At 36.2% G+C, this 19,956-nt stretch overlaps 1 protein-coding gene across 1 annotated transcript in view; it reads left to right on the top strand.

Annotated features, from left to right (window-relative positions):
• Hao1 (hydroxyacid oxidase 1) overlaps positions 1–19,956 on the top strand; it is a 51,980-nt gene that overhangs the window by 4,419 nt on the left and 27,605 nt on the right. The window contains exon 2 of the mRNA XM_026385818.2: positions 2,637–2,788. Within this exon, the coding sequence (XP_026241603.1) occupies positions 2,637–2,788 (152 nt within the window). The remainder of the gene's footprint in view (positions 1–2,636; positions 2,789–19,956) is intronic.

The following is a 19,956-nucleotide window of genomic DNA, read 5'->3' on the forward strand; positions in this document are numbered from 1 at the left end:
ATAGATGTGTGTCTGTGCAAGCAATTCATTAGACCAATACTCATTAGTAATAAGACTGAATTTTCTTCAGCTTTAGTCATTCATTAATGAGGAAAATAATGAACCCAAATGAGTTAGAGATGTACATTTTGCTTGGAGAAAAGAGAACTGTTGCATCTGTAAGTTTTACTAGTGAATTTTTGTTTGTTTTGTTTTTGAAAATTTTTACTCCAACATGGAAGAATCACAGAAAAAAAATCATGTAAGATAATTTTCAGGAGTCAAAAACTGTTTAAGCCCAAAATTCTGGTTTCAGTTAACTCACATTTTCAAGGAAAATGTTCAACTCATCTAAAAAGGGTTATCCTTCCTCATTATCACACATCAATGAGTACAGCATTCAGCTCAACCATGTTGAAGAAAGCAAATTATAATTTCAAAAGCAATTGCAGCTACTATGCATTACAGAAAAAAGAAGAGAAAGTGATGTAATATATCTTCTTCAACTCTAATCCACCTTCTGGGCCTCTGTCCATCTTCAAAATGACCAGAGGGGAGTGAAACAAAAACTATGTTTTCTCAAAAACCTGTAGGTCAATGTTTATAGTGGCTTTATGTATAATCACTTCAAACTGAAAACATTTCAAATGTCCCTTAGTTTGGGAATGGCTACACAAACTGTGATACCCCTGTATGGTGGAGTGTTAGTCATTACTCAAAAGGCACCAATTATTGATAAATGCAACAACATGGACAGATTTCAAATTCATTATATTCAAAGGAAAAAGAATATTATTAAAGACTCTAGGATATTCTTGCAAAGCAAAATTTTTAAAACAAAAAACAAAACCAATCAACCAAACAATCAAACAAAAAAACAAAAAAAGCAACCCAACAACAAAAAACACATTTATGGTTGTCAGAGGATTAAGATGGGGAGTGTTTTACTCTAAAAGCAAGTGGGGCTTTGTCTCTTTGCCTCCCAGCTGCCATGAGCTGAGAAGCTTCTCTGTGCTATACTCCATGATGCTGTGTCTCACCTCAGGCCTACAGCAATGGGATAAGCTGACCATAGCCTGAACTTCTGAAACCATGAGCCCCAAATAAATCTTTCCTCCTCTAAATTATTTTCACGGGTTTACTGTGAGAATCAGAAGCAGAATGCAGAAGAAAATAAGTTTTAAAAATTTGTGGTTTGGACAAAAAAACACAAATAAAACTGGGGCCAAAGAAGATGTGGTTGCTGAAGAGATTACCACCAATAAAGTGAAGTTAAGTACTTTGCACAGAAAGAATAGGAAAGATGCTTTGAGAGGAATCGGCAAGATCACACTTATGGCCTGTTCAAGGGTGTAAAAATGAAAACTCCTTTGAGAAGACACCTTGGTGGAACTCTGCCAATGGGGGGAATCTGGAAATCTCTTTGCCCAGGATTGATTTCACTGCACTCAGCTGCCCCGGCTTTCAGAAGCTGGTGCGGCTCTGATCCAAGGAGTCCCATGTACTGTTGGAGCTGGCAGCAGCTGTTGATATCTCCTTGGTGCTGGTTCTGCAGGAATGCAGGATGCTGGAGTTAGGGGGTCATGGAAGATTCCACTTAGATTTCAAAGGTCTGGGAGGCCAGGCAAAGTGTAGCAGGCTTGGAATCCTTGCAGGCATCTTTGAGAAGACAATGCATGAAGTCAGCAGAATGAAGTCAAAGCTGCAATAAAGACCCCTGGGATTCAGAGATGCCAATTAAATAGAACACCTGCCAAGGGAAGCTGCTGACTGCAGACAGTTTGCCTAAGAGAGAGGCCAGTTGGATGGCAACCAACAAGGCCACAGGGATGGAATTACACAAGTCTTTTGGTTATCACATCTCACTACCAAGTGTCTGTACACATGCAGGACTTGTTTGCCTGGCTGGATTTTAGACCCATTCCTTCATTACATGCATCTATTCCTTCCTTTTGTAATGAGAATGTTTACTCATGGCACTATATATTGGATATATATAACTTGCTTTTGCTTTTTACAGTGGCTCACACTTACAGTAAAGAATTTGTCTTAAATCTAACATGAGACTCTGGACTTGGACTTTTAGGCAACACTGAAACCATTAATACTTTGGGAACTCTTGAAGATGGACTAAATGCACTTTGCATATTCAGGAAAGGTGGCGGGCATGGGAAAATTTAGGAGTAACTGAGCTATTAAGGCTCCTCATTTTCTTAGCAGTTATGCCACTATATATGTTTTTTACAATCTACAAACATGTACAAAAGTGTTACTAAATTCTACTGTATGCTCTTTATACTTTAATTTAAAAATGCTAGTAAGAAATAATAAATAAATAAATAAATACCTTGGGAAATTCATTGTCATCTTTTTTGTATGTTTGAATTTTGATTGATACATACATAAAAATAAAGTTTTACGTGCTAAGGGGTGCCATGTATTGTTCAATACATGTACACACTGCATCATATTCCTTATCATCTTATTATTAACTTTCTGCCTTAACAATTAAAATTGCTTCTTGTCTTTTAGCTTTGTGATATCATCTGCTTGATGCAAAAAAATATAATATTTTTTTTTCTTTCTGAATAAAATGCCATATCAAATCATTGGTTATATTTTCAAATTCTAAAGCTATTTATCTTTTTTAATCGTAGATGGAAGCTATATCCAAGGATGCTCCAGAATGTTGCTGAAATCGATTTGTCAACTTCTGTTTTAGGACAGTGGGTCAGCATGCCAATATGTGCTGGGGCTACTGCCATGCAGCGCATGGCTCATGTGGATGGAGAACTTGCAACTGTGAGAGGTAGGAAGAATGTCCTTAGCACAGGGACAGAAGAAGAAAAATGATTAGCAAATCTTCTCTGATGCATCAAGCAAACACTTCCCTGCACTCAGAAAAAATAAGCTTGTTGGTTCTATCATAAAAATGCTATATATCCTGCTCTTCCATTTTCTAGTTGTATGTCTTTGGGCAACATACTGCTCTATACCTTGGGTTCCTCAGCTATAAAATGAGGATAAAATTCATACCTGCCTCATTGGGTTACTGAGAATATAAGTTCACACATATTAAGTTCCTGGCATAGATTAGTGGCTCAATAAATGTTACTTATGGGTGTTAATATCAACATCTCAGAAAATGAAGGTCTGAGAAATGGCTCTTCCAAGGCCACAGCTATGTAGGGGCAGAAGTGGGATTCAACTAGGTAGCTACCCTATTTCAAAGATCTTCTACTTTCTCCACGCCAAAGTGATTTCACACTGAAAAGAACAGAAGCAATCAGATTGCTTGTGTTTTCTCCTATGATTTTGGATTAAGATTCTTTTTTATGGATGCATTATTTTTCCAATAGAGAATTTTCAACTGCCTTAAGAGACAGCAAAGAGAAAATCAAATATGATGTAAAGAAATCTCCTATTGTGCCTAATTTTTGAACTTCCTAGTTCCTTAGCAATTATTAGCATTTAAAAGGCTATGCACATATCACTGTAATTTCTGCTTTAAAAATTCCTGTAAAAGTTGGTAATAAATTTTACTTGACATCTTTTGATGCTCAGTAGAACTGGAAATGAAGGCCAAATGAGCATGAACCAAATACTATTTTAAGGCATTTTAGTTCTACAAATTAAAGATCTTGTGGATTCATTTTCCTCTTTGAAATGTTTGCCACAAAATTCTACCAGGGATGTCAGAATGGATTCTTCTGGGTTTTGGGCAGACTTAGGCAACTGGGGCTGGCACTTATTTTTGTTTCTTTCTTTCTTTCCTTCCCCCCTTCCTCCCTCCCTCCTCCTTCCTTCCTTCCTTCCTTCCTTCCTTCCTTCCTTCCTTCCTTCCTTTCTTTCCTTCCTTCCTTCCTTCCTTCTTTCTTTTTAATCCTAGACCACATGTAGGTAAGTGGCCTTGGGATTCTTGGCATTGATTTATGGGAATCCTGAAAATTAGGCAAGGAGAAGGAAAAACTGGTTACTAAATACAAAATGGGTATATGTCTATTTAAAGTTGGGCTAAGATGCCATAGGAATCAACCAGTAAAGAAAAGCAAACAAACATACAGAACTAAAACATTATTGCTCTAAAATTTTTTAAAAATTTAAAGAAAAAGGCAAACTGGAAAAAAGTGATAAAATGTGACAGCAATGGGTTAATGTCCCTTCTGTATAAAGAGCCCATATATTTGAGAAAGAAAATAACATATCACCCAAAAGGTACAAAAATATATAAGTGGAAATAAATATGTAAGTAGGAAATTAACAAATGGAAACATTAAAACCACCAATAAACGGATGGAAATATTTAATTACACTGATAGGCAAAGGAATGTAAATCATAACAATATTTCTCATTTTCTAAATATCAAATTGTTATTTTCAGATCATACAGTATGCTGAGGTTAGAGGTAAACTGTGCATTTTAAAAAGCTGATGAGGAACAATGTATGGTGGAATAATCTTTCTAAAAATGTTTAGGCATTAAAAGTATTTTGGCATAGTAAAAAGCACTAAAAATGTGAATTCCATGTGATGCTACACATTATTTTCTAGGAATTCCAAGAAAGTAGTACTTTGAGGAAAAACACTTCTGCAAGGACTTTGCCATCTGTTATTTTTCTTATTCTTAATTTATTTTTTTTTAATTTTTATTTTTTTGCAGTGCTGGGGTTCTAACTCAGGGCTTCATCTCTAGCACATCTATTATATATTTAATAGGCAAAAAGTTGGAAAAATGTCTCAATCATTGGAGATAAGTTGCAAAAAGTAGGATGCATTGAAAATGGAATGAAATTTTAAAAAATGATATCATAGAGTATAATGACATAGAAAATTGCTATTATTTAATATTTTAAAAAGTATATATTTAAAGATGAGGATGCCTACCAGAGTTTACAAAGGTTTATGTGTGAGTGATAAGATTATTCCTGATTTTTTATTCTTCTGACTCTTGGTCCATAGTTATAAACTGCTCTTTGGATGATTTCTTAAGAAGAATTCAATACAAGTTAGATTTAAAATAGGGGAGAAAAAAGGAAATCATAAAGAGAATGGAAATGAAGGGAATGAAGTATAGAAATTAATAAGCAGTGGGTAAGACATCCCAGAGCTAACAAGTTGCTTTTATACATACACCTTTACTTGATGTTTGACAGGTGTCAGTGTCTCATTTTGGCCAAATGGCTATAATTACAGAGAAAGCAGGTTTCTTAGTTAGTAAGGTCACTTTTAATGGTGCCAAGGTTAGTGTTCCTTATTCTTGGTGAATATAGGGTGTCAGTAAAGAAGAAAAGAAAGCTATTTAGAAACTATGAATGACTTCAGAGCCTAGTCAGGATTTAAATATATATAAAACTTACACACACACACACACACACACACATATATATATATATATATATATGTAAGTTTTATATATAACATATATATATATATTATATAAATGGACCTTGATCTATTTATTTATTTATTTATATGTGCTGCTGAGTATCAGATTCATTGACTCACAGATGCTAGGCAAGCGCTCTACCACAGAGCTACAACCACAACCCCTAGGTAGGATTATTTTATCTAACATTATTTTCCTGAGCACTAAACTGTGAGAGGATATTAAATGCTCATTAGAGTCTAATCCCTTTAGAGTTATTTAGCGGACACTTATAAATCACTATGAAGGCCACTACAATTATTAAAGGATTGAATTTTCAAAACAGCCTGGAGAATCAAGCCATATTGTTAAATCCATTTTACGCATGAGAAACCAAGTTACACACCAGATGAGTAACTTGCTCAGGATTACATGGATAATAAGGGTTAGAGGTAAGATTCAGATCCAGCTATTCTGTCTCCAGAATTGGAGTTCCTCACGGCCTTGAATGTCTGGAAAAATCTTCTGAAGTGTCAAGAGAAGAAATCCATTTATTTGCCAATCACAATCCCGTGGAAGTAATTAATTTATAACTTTAGATGCATGCAAAGTAGTTCTTCCAGGATAACAAAATATATAAGAGACATTTGAAAAAAGTGGAAAAGACAGAATGAAGAGAATATAGTGACATTGAGGTCATAGAGGATTTGGTGATGTCAATGAATGGTTACACTGCTCTCAAGAGTAACCAGATTTATAAGATCAACCTCCCTTGAGGTTTATTCCAGACTTCTTGAGTTTCAGAAAGATTATATTCCAGACTTGTGAGAGAAACCTCCCTGGAGAACTTCAGAATTTTTAAGGCTTTCATCAGTGGGTTATTGGTCTGTTTAACATTCAGATTAAGCCCCCAAACCAGTGGTTATTGGCTTGTAGTCAAGTGGATTTCTCGGTCACAGTGTTTTCGTTGCAGAATGATGGGTTATTTGGAAGGGAGGGAGGTGTCCCTGGAGTAGATTCTGTTGGTGCCCCAGATATATTCTAACATTGTTCCTCCTTTTTTTCTGAACCTGCAACTTTTTGCCTGACATTTTCTCTGGCTGCAGGAGCCCATGGATGGCTAAGTTGGGAGTAAATGAATGAATGTGTGATGTCTAGTAACTGGTGGATAAATAGCTCAATTCTCTTTGGGCAGAGTAACTGAAGAATTTACTAATACTGTCAACCAATGGAATTGAGCTCTAATTGTCCACCAAAGTTTCCTGCCCATCAGCCTTGTCTTCCTGGTTGGCTACCTTCCTATATCTGTCTCTCACTCCCTCCATCCTCCAGTGATCACCTTGGGATCATCCCTACCTAGAACAACTTGCACTCAATCATCCTGTCATCTTTGGCTTCCAGAGGAATAAATACCAGGATGATAGTTGAGGGTTATATGCAGCCATGGGGAAATTTTAAGTAAGAGTATAAGAACATTCATACTTGGTAAAGATTACTTTCTTTTCTGAAACTCAGAAAACCATCATGCAATTATGAAGCTTCTATCTGATTTACTCCATCATCCCCCAAAAGAAAATGGAATCGTTTCTAGTAATCACAATCCTTGGGAACATTGTGAAATCTATGGATGTTATTATGAAGAGATTTTTCTGTCACTCTCCTAGTTAACTGGCCCCTGAATTTTCCAGATTTCAGGGATGTAGCCCCTTGCAAGGAAGAGAAGTAGGTGCCAAGTTGAGAGGACAGAGGTTAGTTAGCCATCTGTCTCTTGAGAAAATGTCCCCATCACTGTAGTCATTGAGAGTGAAGGCCATTTGAATCTATAGGGAATGATCTGGCTTGAGTAATTAGTATGTGTCTCCAGAAAGTTCTGAATGTTGCCATGGCAATGTAGTCTTCAATTCCCAATGAGTTCTTCAGACGTTTTCACAGAGTCTGACTTTAAAGAAACTTTGGCCTTTTCTCTCACCTCATAGTATGATTGCTATTTTATACTTCAGAATTACCAGCAGAGCTAAACTTTTTTTAAAAATATAAAATGGCAATGAGTATAAGGTGGCCAGAAAAAAATACAGGGACAAGTTACATGAGAATTTTAGATAAAGAATGAATCACTTTTTTAACCTAATATTTACTAAACGTGGCAAACCTATACAAATAAGAACTTTCAGGGATTCTTGTGAGGATTCTTGAAGTAAGTGCTTACAGAAATGGGGCATACTTCTTATTTATCCTTCTTCCAAATCCAAAGCCCTCCAAATATTTCTCTTTCACATGTGAAAACCCACTTTCAGAAAGTCCTCTCCATTTTAACCTTGGTGGGAATGAAAATTCCTTTTTCTCAGCTAAAAATATTTTTGTCTTAAGCTTTATAAAGGGGGCCTCAAAAAAGGCCTTTAAGGGTTAAGCTTGTAAAGTTAATGTCTGAAGAGGGAAGGAATTAAGAAAACAACCACACAAGTGGTGGAGAAAGTAGTAAACCTGAGATCACAAGTTCCATCCAATCCTTGCTGAGATTGTATTTGTATCCCAAAGAGGGCAGCCACATCTTAGGGCTCACTGACTCTTCCCCCCAAGGAGTGAGGATGAGGGGTTGCCAAATCTTCAAATATTTTAAGAGAAGTCAGAAATCTTGATTTTATGTACAATCTCCTGGTTTTTATATGTTGGCAAATAAATCAAAATGCTCTAAAACACTATTTGAGGAAACAATATGTGGGCCAAAGCAAATACTTCTGTGGGCTACAACTGTCCCCTGGGCTGCTCAGCTGGGACGTCTGATTTATGTGAAAATCTGCCACTAACTGGTTTTGCTTCTTGTGGCAGGTCATTTTCACTGTGTAGGATTAGGTTTCTTCACTGATAAAATGAGGGGCTTAAGCCAAGAAAGTGGTGCTAGGGTGGTTTCCAGGATCTTAGAGACCTTAGTTGTGTCACCAAACATACAGGTACTTGTGTTTCATGTTGGATCTTAGGAGAAAAAAAAAAATTTTTTTTTTTAAATTGCTGCTAAGATGAAAAGAAAACAAAGCAAACAACTAAACAGCAGCAACAACAACAACAACAACAAAATCTCTTCAATAAGAAAACTCCAAAAATAAAACCTGAAAATTCCTAACAGAAATGCGGGATTTTTTTTTTTTACATTTTTTTTAGTATATAAATAAATGGTTTTATCCCATTTAAACGTTCATTGAATACTCTGTACAAATGACAGAGCTGCCCTTCCTTAGTTTCCTGAAATCCTACCTCTTTCTACCACATTTTATACCAAATGTGGAGAGTTTAAATGGGGAGAATTTGTATGTGCTTGATTTCTTTCTCATACTGTATGCCTGAGATAGAGCAGAGGAAGTAGATACCTATTTATCTTTGGATCTTGCTGAAAACACAAAAACACATTTAATAAATATTGCAAATTCTGAAAGTAATACTTCAGAATCTTATGAAAAATGATCAAAGTCAACATTTGTTGAGCAATTAATGTGTGCCTGGCAATTTGAGTTTGTAATCTCATTTGTTCCTTATTACCATGTTAAAAATATGAGAGTCCAAAGCTGTAAGAGCATTATTTTTTTTTGTATTTTTATTATTAATTAATTTATTTTAATGACAAAAGAATGCATTTTGATTCATTGTGCACAATTTCAGAACAACTTTGTATTTCTCTGGTTGTACATGATGTAGCGCCACACCATATGTGCAGTTATACCTGTACCTAGGGTAATGATGTCCATCTCATTCCACCATCTTTCCTGCCCCATGCCCCCTCCCCCACTCCTCCCTCCCCTTTGCCCAATAAAAGTTCATTATTATTTTTTTTTTAGAAAGTCTTTTTATGAGTGCATGATAGTTACACATAACATTGGGGTCTACTTTGACATAATCATACAAGCATGGAGCGCAATTTGTTCCACTTTAGTCCCTAGTGCTACCTCTTTCTCTCCCCTTCCTCCTTCTCCCTGTTTCCCTTCCTCTTCCTATTGTTTATTTATAACTTTTTATATTTATTTTATATATCTATTTATAATTTTTAAAATTGGCACTTTAAATAAAGACAAAATTTACTGCAGTGTATTCATATATGTACACAGTACAGTTTGTTCAATTTCACTCCTCAGTCCCTCCCTTTTTATTCTTCCATTTCTCCCCCTCTATATCTTCCCTCTACTCCACTGATGGCCCTTCTATATTTGTGGGATTCTTCCCTTTATTTTCCTCATTTTCTCTATCTTCCTGAGAATCTTTCCTCGATTATTCTTCAATCCCTGTGGATATGGAAACTGAGGCTTGGGGAGGTTAATTACCTTTCTCAAGGTTATCATTCTCATAAGAGCTGTGTCTATAATATCCTGGTCAGTTACTGATATTTCAGATGTCATGAACTGTAGCCTAAGGCAAACCCTATGCTGTAATCATGGAATATTAATTGAAAACATATTATGTTTTTATAATTTTATCCTTTTGACTTTGAGAAAATGAAGCAAGCCATAGAAAATGAAAATTATCAGAAAATATGAGATTTCCATAAAATTTGGGAGCATATATAAAGGTCTTAAAATATCAAAAAATTAAAAATAAAATTCCTGGATCTCTGTTGAAGGAAGAAAATCACTAGAAAACATTGACTGGAATTTCTTACATGCTGTGCTATGCATGAAAGATGTTGCTACAGATTATTTAATTAGCATTTTAATAATTGTCAATTATTGTAACATTATAATATTATCATGAATCTGATAAATGGTGCTATCAATAATGGCACATCCACTTGAGGCTCTGGTAGATTATTTAAAAAATTTTTAATTATAAAGTTTTTTTCACTATTTTCTTTAGGGAAGGGCACAGAATCCATTCTAAAAGTATTTAACATATTTAAGAAAACAGCAATATTAAATGTAAGTGCCATCAGTATATACAATAGGTAGTATCATTTCAGTCTTGCAAGATAAATAGAGCATCTCTGATTTATCAGAGAACCAATTAATACAATGCTTTCTCTGTCACTTGATGCTTTATGAACATAAATAAGGGAATCGTCTGGGTTTGCGAATAATGGCTGTAAATAAAATTTTACTTCACTTTCCATGGTTATATAAACTCCTCCTTTCCCCAGCTTTTAAACATGGGTAGCGAAAAAGAAATTTTAAGAAGATTAAATATTCACTCATCCTTGGGCTTCTGACTTGTTATATAGACAAATGCCACATGAGGGAGCACTGGGACCTCATACAGAGGAAAATTAAAATCCACCTAATGCGTTCCAGGAATGCTCAGCATATTAGCAAATTCGTATTAAGCTGTCAAAAAAAAAAAAGTTTAAAAAGAAATTCCTGCCCCTGAATGTAATTAGAGGCTACTACACAGGATTTGATGGACCATAAAACCATTAAATCTAAACACTTTCTTTTTGAGCCCCAAAGCCAGAACATTCCAAAGTGAAGTTTGAGGACTCAGCTATGCACTGACCACCTATAAGGTGCAGATGGAACAGATTGCAGTGTAATACAAAGAGCCATACAGACCCCAGAGAACTGAGTTAGGGCGTAGGTGAGAGCTTTAGCTGTTGAATTTTTGGATTTTCCGAGATTAAGTGATCAAACTTAACATTGAGTGAAAGAACATCTACAGGAAAAATTGTCATTTCCTTTGCTCCAAACGCAGACCAATTATTTTTGAAAGTTTTATTGATTTATGTGTTTATGTGTTGTACTATGTGACCGAGTAGATATACATTTCAGCATAACTACTAGGAAAATATCCCCATGATTCTCAATTTTATTTAATCCAGGCAAAACACCGGACTTGCTTTAAAGGAAACTTTTAGCCTTTCTGAAGTAAAGTGGCTTTTATGCACTTGGTGTAATGCTCAGACTTTACATCTCTATTATTTCTCCTCAGGATAGACCTTTAAGGTCCTTGTCAGTGGCTTCTAGTAGTAGAGGGAAGGAAACCCTTGAGCAGGCACTAGAACCATTCAATGGCGGAGAGGGAACTTGAACCCATTCTGTTTCACTCTGTAAAGTCTGACATCATGGTTTATTTTGTGCATTTTTATTAAGAAGAAACAAAACTAGGGAGGAACAAAAGGGAAGAGATTCCCTAAAGTTTTGCCCAAACTATATTAACTAAACATTTGGAAGCAAATATTTCCTGGTGTCATTGTAGTAAAAACAAATTAAAATCCTAGTTCGTGCCTCTTTTCACCCTTATTTCGATCAGTTTTAGCTCAATTTCATGTTTTGAACTGCTTTTCTAAGAGTGGAAAAGTAGTGCATGTGATACGCATTATATTTACATGTGCATTCATACACACAAAACACGTGTACATATACACATATTGAAAGATTATTGGCCTCCTTTGTATATGTACGTGCCTATGATGCTATATTATATATAGATGGTCCTTGACTAAAAAGTGGGGTTATAACTTGATAAATACCTTGAAAATGGGAAATATCATTAAGTTGAAAATGCATTTAATATACATAACCGAATGATCACTGTGGCTTAGCTTCGTAGTACACTGAAGAGCATTTTTCATTTGCCTGAATGATGCCATATCTGACAGGGAGCTGTAGCTCAGTATTGCATGAGAAACATGAAATATGAGATATGGTTAGTCTGGGAAAAGATCAAAATTCAAACTTTAAAATGTTTCCACTGAATACATATTGCTTTTGTACTATCATAGAGTTGAAAACCAGGGATTGCACTATTGTAAGTTGAGAAAGGTCTGTATCTAGACAGTGAGTAATTCATTTCTAAAAATTTTCATAAAAATTACATTTTTGTTTTCACAAAAGTGCATTCAGTTCACTTTGCAATCCAATTTTTAATGATGTTTAAAACATAATAAAACCTACCAGTATTAAAGTCTAATATCAAATGCCATACTATCAAGAACTTTTTACCAAAATTTAGCCTCTAGAGCATCTTTCTTGAGAGCATGGGATTGCTTCTCCTCTGAATTAGTATGTCTGTGTGCATTAAAATGAGACAGTGAGAAGTCAGAGGCTCACATGTGTGTCCCAACACTGAGATTGTTAAACTGTGAGAGGTTGATTGAAGTTGTCAGGTGCAAACTTGATACTGCTCAAAGTCATCATAGAAAGGCATCTCACTGTGGTGTGGTCTCCGTGTGATCTGCCAGTTATGCCAGGACCTGACAGCTCGATCAGATGACAGAATAATAACCTGAAAGTCATTGCAGTAGAGCTAATGTTTTAGTCTATTGTAGAGTTCTGTCCCAGATATAAAGCAAAGGCAAGGAAGGGAGGTCTAAGATGTTACTGAAACTATTTGTTCCTTGCAAATATTTCTGCATAGTAAAAAAGAAATCTAGAGATAGAGTGGCAGTGTGGTCACTCAGGTTTATTCTGTTCCTGATTCAGACAATGAAGCATCGTGGAAGTATTAGAATAATTAAGTCTTAGTTTCCTGGCCTTTCTTGAAAGTGTTTAAATGGGTTAAGTTCCCTAAATAGTATATTAAGATTTGTTTGACTACGTCAAAGAATTTGGATCATAATTGTAGTGGAAGTTTTATTCTTTGTGTAGAGCAGAGGCTTCAGAACTTTATTTTCTGGGTAATATCAATCGTAATTTTCGATATTTATGCAACAATGTTAATTGTGTCTTCAGCAAACCTGTGTAACCCAAGTGCACTTATGATGAAAGGCGGACACACACAGTGGACGTTATGGCCCACACTTACGCAAACACTTCAATATGTCAGACCTTGAGTTTAGAACCACACAACGGCTTGATACTTTGTCATTGCATATTTTCCCCATTACACAATGACTTCCTGTGCAGATGACAAAATTCGTTTTCTCAACAAAATTATTTTCAGTGCAGCTGTTTTGGTGACTAAGTTTTGCAGAAGCCTTTTAATCAAATGTACCTTCAAAAAATCTGAGGCCCTTTGAACAAATTACCCCTTTCTCTCCTCCACCCCCTCCCCTTCTTCCATTTTCTTTAGAAACTTAACTCGCGAAAATCAATTCTTTTTTCCCATTAAATGGAGGTATTTTCAAGGAAACCATTTGTACCCAAAGTAACACATTATTTAATTGTTCTGCTCCAGTCTGGGTACATGGTTTATTCCACATGAATTAATTTTCCAAATAATGGACCTTTACTCCCCTTGATAATGTTTTCTCTGGTGTCGTGAGGGTGATGGTGGCTGTGGATTGGCATCCTTCTCAGATGCACTATAATTTCCTTCCATGTCAAGCCTTTGTGATGTGCTTTAGTTTTAACTGATGACTGAGCACCCTGTTGGTAAGATTGTTGGACCTGATATTAAACATTTGGAAGCTATTTTATAATTGGTAAATTGTGTCTTCTTAGCTTTGAGTAACTTCTTTCTTTTCTTTCTCATCTTCTGCCATTTCATTTTTATTTGGTTATTTATTTTCCCTTCTAATCTGAAATCTAGGAAGCAGTCCAAAGCACATATAAGCAGGCTTATAAAATACAAGTGATGATGGTTAAGTGTGCTGAGGGGTTGTCACTCTAATGCTGTTTAATTCCTTGACATTAAAATAAGTAAGAGATGAATACTTGAGAAACCATGGCAAGAGAATTTGTGTCCCTATTTGGAAGGTTACTAACAGGTAATGACCGAGTAATCAGCAGGGCATGACTGGATGTTGGCATGCGTGTCATTGCCCACCTTGCCACCCTGGTTAGTTTTTCTTTCCTGTTTTCCATAAGGAAAATCTTGAGTGGCCCTTCAAAGATGGGAGGACCACCACACATATCCTTAGATGAGTACTCATGAAAGAAAATATCTACCTCATTGTTTTCAAATTATGGTCTATGAGTCAATAGAATAAACGTCACTTGGGATCTATTAGGAAATGCACAATCTCATGTCCCACTACAGAACAAATGGGTCAGAATCTGAATTTTGTCAGCATTCCCATGTGATCGCCATGCACATCAAAGCTGGAGAAGAAGCAGAGAAGTCTGGTATGAAAGTTACTGGTGGTTCCCAGTTAGAAGCATAGTTGAAATTCTCAAACATGAAGCATATTAGGTGGAGTACAAATACATTCCCTTCTGAAGACCATCTAAGGTCTGACTTGACTCTCCAAAGTGAGTGGGAGGTAAGAAACAGACTGGATAAATAAGAGGGTCACTCAGGAAATTTTCGATTAAAGACCTGGCATGGGCGAGCTTAGTATCCAGATCCCCAAAATTGAAGTACACAATATGTTTCCCATTTTCACTTCTTCACATCCAGATTACCTTGATCAGAAATGAAAGTTTTTGTTAAGGCTTGATATTTAAAGGGAACTTCCAGTCATTAGAAGCATAACTTCGATCCTTAGCTTTAAGGAAGGTGCTCCCAGTGCAGGCTGCTTTGCAAAGCTTTTGACCTGTTCTAGTCCAGGATATCACTGTCCCTTGGTGTTCAGGATGGTGTCAACCCTAGAGGTAACGGCATTCGTGTCTGGTACAAGTCGATGTCAACCTCAGTAGTTGAATATGGGTTCCATAGTGTATGGAATTCAGCTATCCCTCTATAGAATGGCGGTCTAGGGAGGAAGAACCACACTCTACACCAGGCTATTGCAGGTCCTTGTAGCATTTTGTCTTTCTGGTGCTGGGACTTGATATTAATCTGAGCATGTATTGTTTCTGGGTCTGAGGACATCATCCATTCTATAAAACTGAAAGCATTAATGTTTTCCATCAGCCCAGAGTCCATTTTTTTTTTGGGGGGGGGACACAGATAGGGGTGATAGTAAGCTGTGCTATTTTTAAAATAGAAGAAGATTATTGGTGAATTATAATTAAACAAGGTAGGGAGATTCATTATGCCATATTTGTATATGCACACAATATAATTTGATCAATCTCACTTACCAGTACCTTCTGTTTTCCTCTCCATCTCCCCTCCCTTGATTCTCTTGTTCTACTCTATGGTCTTCCTTCTATTATTAGTATTATTTTAATTGGTGCCTTATAATTATATAGAAAATAGGATTCTTTTTTTTGTGCATGGACATAGCAAAATTTTAGATTTTATTAACTAGTACTTCCCCATGGCTCCTCCCTCTTGATCCCATTTCTCCACTCAATTGCTTATTTATTTATTTATTATTTATTTTACTTGGCATTGAACCCAGAAGCACTCTACCACTACCATATCTCCAGTTCTTTTCTTTACTTTTTTTTTTTTTTTTTTGAGAAAGGATCCCCTAAGTTGCCGAGGCTGATCTCAAATTTGCAATCCTGCCTCAGTCTCCTGAGTAGCTGGGAATACAGGTGTGGGCTATGGAATCCAGTTCTCTCTTCTATTTTCATTGGATAACTTTCTTGATTCCATTTTTCTTTCTAACTCCCACATATGAGAGAAAACTTTTGACTCTTGACTTTCTGATTCTAATTTCACTTAGGTGTTTTTCCAGTTCCATCCATTTACCAAAAAATGACATAAATATATTACTCTTTATGACTGAAACTCCATTGTGAATATGTACATTATCTTTATCTGTTAATCCATTAATAGATAACTAGGCTGATTCCATAAATTGGCTATTGTGATTTGGGCTACTGTAAACATTGGTTCACATTTGCAGTTAAATCACAAGTGGAATAAAGGAAAAAAAAATACATACAAAGGATTTCTTCATTCTTCCAGGTATTATTGGCTAATGTAAATACTGACCCCTCCTTTAGACTTACTCTACAATTCTTTTCATGGAAATCTATAAACAGTTGTGGATGGAGGTGGGGAGAGACGTGATTTGCTGCAATTCCTGAATTTTTTGCTGTTATCTTGTCACTGACTCTCCAGAAATATATGCCTTGAGAATTCAGAAATTATTTCTTTAGATATTGCTTCCTATACGAGGCCCTATAGGGAATTCCTTGGCATGGAAATGATTTTTCTCTTTTTAAGAAGCTTTCCCTTAAAAGGAGTGAGCATTTGACACTATTTGGGAAGGAAAGAAAGAGAAGAATGGGTTTCCTGCACATCAAAAACATGGCAGGAAAACTTCCATACTATTTTCCAAAATGCGTGTAGTAGTGTATATTCCTGCCAAGTGTACACCAGAGTTCCAGAGTTCCTTTTTCCCATTCTAGACAACATTTATTATTATTTGTCTTTTTTTTTTTTTTGGTACTGGGGATTGAGCCCAGGGGCACTTTACCATTGAGCTATATCTCCAGACCTTTGTAAAATTTATATTTTGAGACAGGCTGTCTCTCAGTTGCAGAGTTTATGCAGAAAATGTTCAAACATCTGTGTCATTGGACTAACCAGCAATGCTATAAACTGGGCAGGGCAGCTGGGCATACAGATGTTTTGCAGGTGGAATGTGCCTCAGGGATTCAAGGTTGGCACTGAAACTAAGGCCTTTAGACTTTCAATCAACCAAATATCTCATTGTGAGATATCAATATTATCTCCCAGTTCATATATGTAGCTTTATCTTTGATGCCTGAGTGCCGATAACCTCACCAATGTCTCTTTAAGTGATAATATGTGACTCCTATGCATTTTTCGATTTGCTCCCCCTAAGTATAGATGAGAAAGAAATGCCAACATATAACCAGAGTCTGAATAAATTTAGAGAGCCTCAAAAGTGTAGCTGTTTATTCTCGAAGATATGTCTTAAGGGTGATAAAAGAGAGGATTAAAAATAAGAAATTTCTTATTAAAAATAAGAAATTTTGGATTTTCATATGAAATTGATGTTTAGTTCATGGTGAAGGCTCCCGGATATGTTATCTCTAGGATGTGCTATTAGAAAAGCCCAGATTTTTAGGCTTAGAATAACATTAGGGACTGTTTAGTCAGCCTTTTTACTGTTGTAACCAAAAGGCATGGTAGAACAACTCAGAGGAAGAAATGTTTAGTTTGGTTTATGGTTTCAGAGGTTCAGTCCACAGTTAGCTGGGTCCAAGGTGAGGCAGAACATCATGGCGGAAGGGCCGAGGGAACAGCGCAGGATATGGCAACCAGGAAGTGGAGAGAGTTCTGTTTACCAGGGACAAGATATAAACCTCCAAAGCACAATCCCAGTGACCTACTTCCTCTAATCACACCCTATCTGCCTAGAGTTGCTACTCAATTAATCAATATTAGTGGATTAATTCTCTGATTATTATATGTCTCATAATCTAATCATTCCACCCATTCACATTTTTGCTTTGTCTCACCCATGAGCTTTTGAGGGATACCTCATATCTAAACCCGAATAGAGAACTTTATCATCAGTATGAGCCAGGACTTGCCTTTATAGTAATAACCCCTTGTCCATAAACTCCATTTGTCAGGTGTTGTGAAAATCTTCAGTACAGTTTGATAAAAAGCCAGAAATTTGGAATGGAAATAAAAACTGATGCCAGTCAGTCCTTTGTAGCATGAAATCTGACTGTTCTTACCCTTGAGAGCAGGAGGAGAGAAATTCAGAGATGCACACGTAGAGTAAAAGGACCAAACATAGGAGTCCTCTCAAACCCTAGACCAGGATATCTCTAATGAGTCTCAGCATGTTAAATTATTCATACAATCTGAAAGATTATAATTTTTATCCACCCAAATAAATGTGAGCGAGAAGGATTTAATCTTCATCTCTCAGTAAGTTGATATTTGAAATCCTTAACAACAAGTTTAGCAACTGACCATTTAGGAATGGTGTTTGGATAATGGTCTCCAGTCTTCCAGTAGGTTTGTATGCTTCCAGGCCTTTCAGGCATTGATGTTTAAGCTGTTGGGTGATAGAATGGTCTGATGTTTCCTTGGGGAGGGAAGGAATGGATGACATGTTGAAGCACATTGAAAGAAACCAAGATTGGTGATATTCACTTCAAAGTCATGGTTACTTACCAATTGGGATGGAATTAATTTGATATTTTAGCAAGGCTCTTTGCCATACTGGTATGTATCAACTTAATCTTAGATCTGTCCTTAGTTGAAAGAGCAAATTTTTAAAAAATTTTCTCTAAATTTTTATTTATTGTAGTTTAGCATACATTTTATTCATTTTTATTTGCTCTTTTTAGATATGCATGGGAGTATAGAGTGTATTTTGACATATTATGCATACAAGGAGTATGATTATTCTAATTAATGTACCATTCTTGTGGTTTTACATAATGTGGGATTTCACTGGTGGTATACTCATATGCGAACGTAGGAAAGTTATGTCCAAATGATTCTACTGTCCTTCTACTTGCCTCATTCCTCCCTTCCCTTCATTTCTCTTTGTCTAATCCGATGGACTTCTATTCTTCCCCTTCCACCCTCTTATGTAGATTAATGTTCACATATCACAGAGAATATTTGGCCTTTGACTTTTTGGGACTGGCTTGAATAAGCAAAATTTTAATTGTTATTTTGTAAAATCTGTTCTTGTAAAATCTCAGGCTCTTGTAGCTCATTTTAATATTAAATTTTTTTAAATACAATGGATGCAATTCATCAAAAAATTTCCCTTTATCACAGAAAATAATCACAAGTAAAGGTAAACACCATGATCAGCAGTATTTGGTGTAAGAGGCATGGGACCTTATAAAATTTTTCCTTCTGTTTTCTCCTGGGAGTAATAACAGTCTCAACAGATAATATATAAGCATAGCCTCTGATAGTCCCCCTGCATCTTGGAGACTCTTTTTGAATAAATGCATTAAATCACCAATATTTATCAAGTGCCTAAAAACTGGAAACAATAGTAACTTGGAATTTGAGGGATCCAGATACTAAATTTCAGCCTCTTAAGTTTGAATCATGAAAAACAAATAAGGATCAGCAATAGCTCCATAAGCTGCTTGTATCAGAATAGGTAAACTCTGGAAATAGATGTTATGGAGAGACTGTCCTTTCTTTTCCCAGAACATCCACATTCAAGCCACTTGGGTACCATGCTTGTGAAGACTGACACCTTGGACAAATTAGATGGTTTGAGTGCCTTAGGAATTAGCTGTGCATTTTGTGTGTGTGTGTGTGTGTGTGTGTGCATGTCTCCGTGTGTGGCATTTTGACAATCTAGGTTTAATGTCTGCAGCTATTTCTTATGAAATCAAGCAAATCTTTTTGCAGACTTCGATGTTATTGTTGGCAGAGCCACTGCTAAGCCTACAGGATGCTTTAGTGTTATTTATAAAAAGATGCCCTTTATCTGAGTGGTCCTCTTTGCTGGATCTCCTTTGTGCCACCTCACTGCACCTCCGGCATATGGCAGATCTTCTCATTGAATTCCAAGATTCTGTGCCTCCTCAGAGATGTGAGTATGCTAGCATCTCTCAGGCACATGGCAAACCTACTCTCTTGGAGATCATGACTATGAAATACAGAAGAAGTAAATTTATCCATGCTTGATACCAGAGAGTCTTTTGGACATCTGAGAGTTCTAGAAAGATCCTTTCCCTGGAGGAATTATCAGATGTACTCGGTTTTTTATGCTACTTTGCTGTCCAACAAACACTGTGTGACCTTAGTTAGGTCACATCTTCTCCAGGACATCCTTTCTTTGTGGTAAGTTGATGGTTAAGAAGATTCTGACCCAAGCAATCAATGTCCCCTGGCATTATTTCCATATTTCCAAATCTTAATGAAAATCAGACAATGGTCCAGATGTTCATATGTGT

This window comes from Urocitellus parryii, chromosome 6 (assembly GCF_045843805.1).
Source record: "Urocitellus parryii isolate mUroPar1 chromosome 6, mUroPar1.hap1, whole genome shotgun sequence".
In the NCBI taxonomy this organism is placed as follows: Eukaryota; Metazoa; Chordata; class Mammalia; order Rodentia; family Sciuridae; genus Urocitellus; species Urocitellus parryii.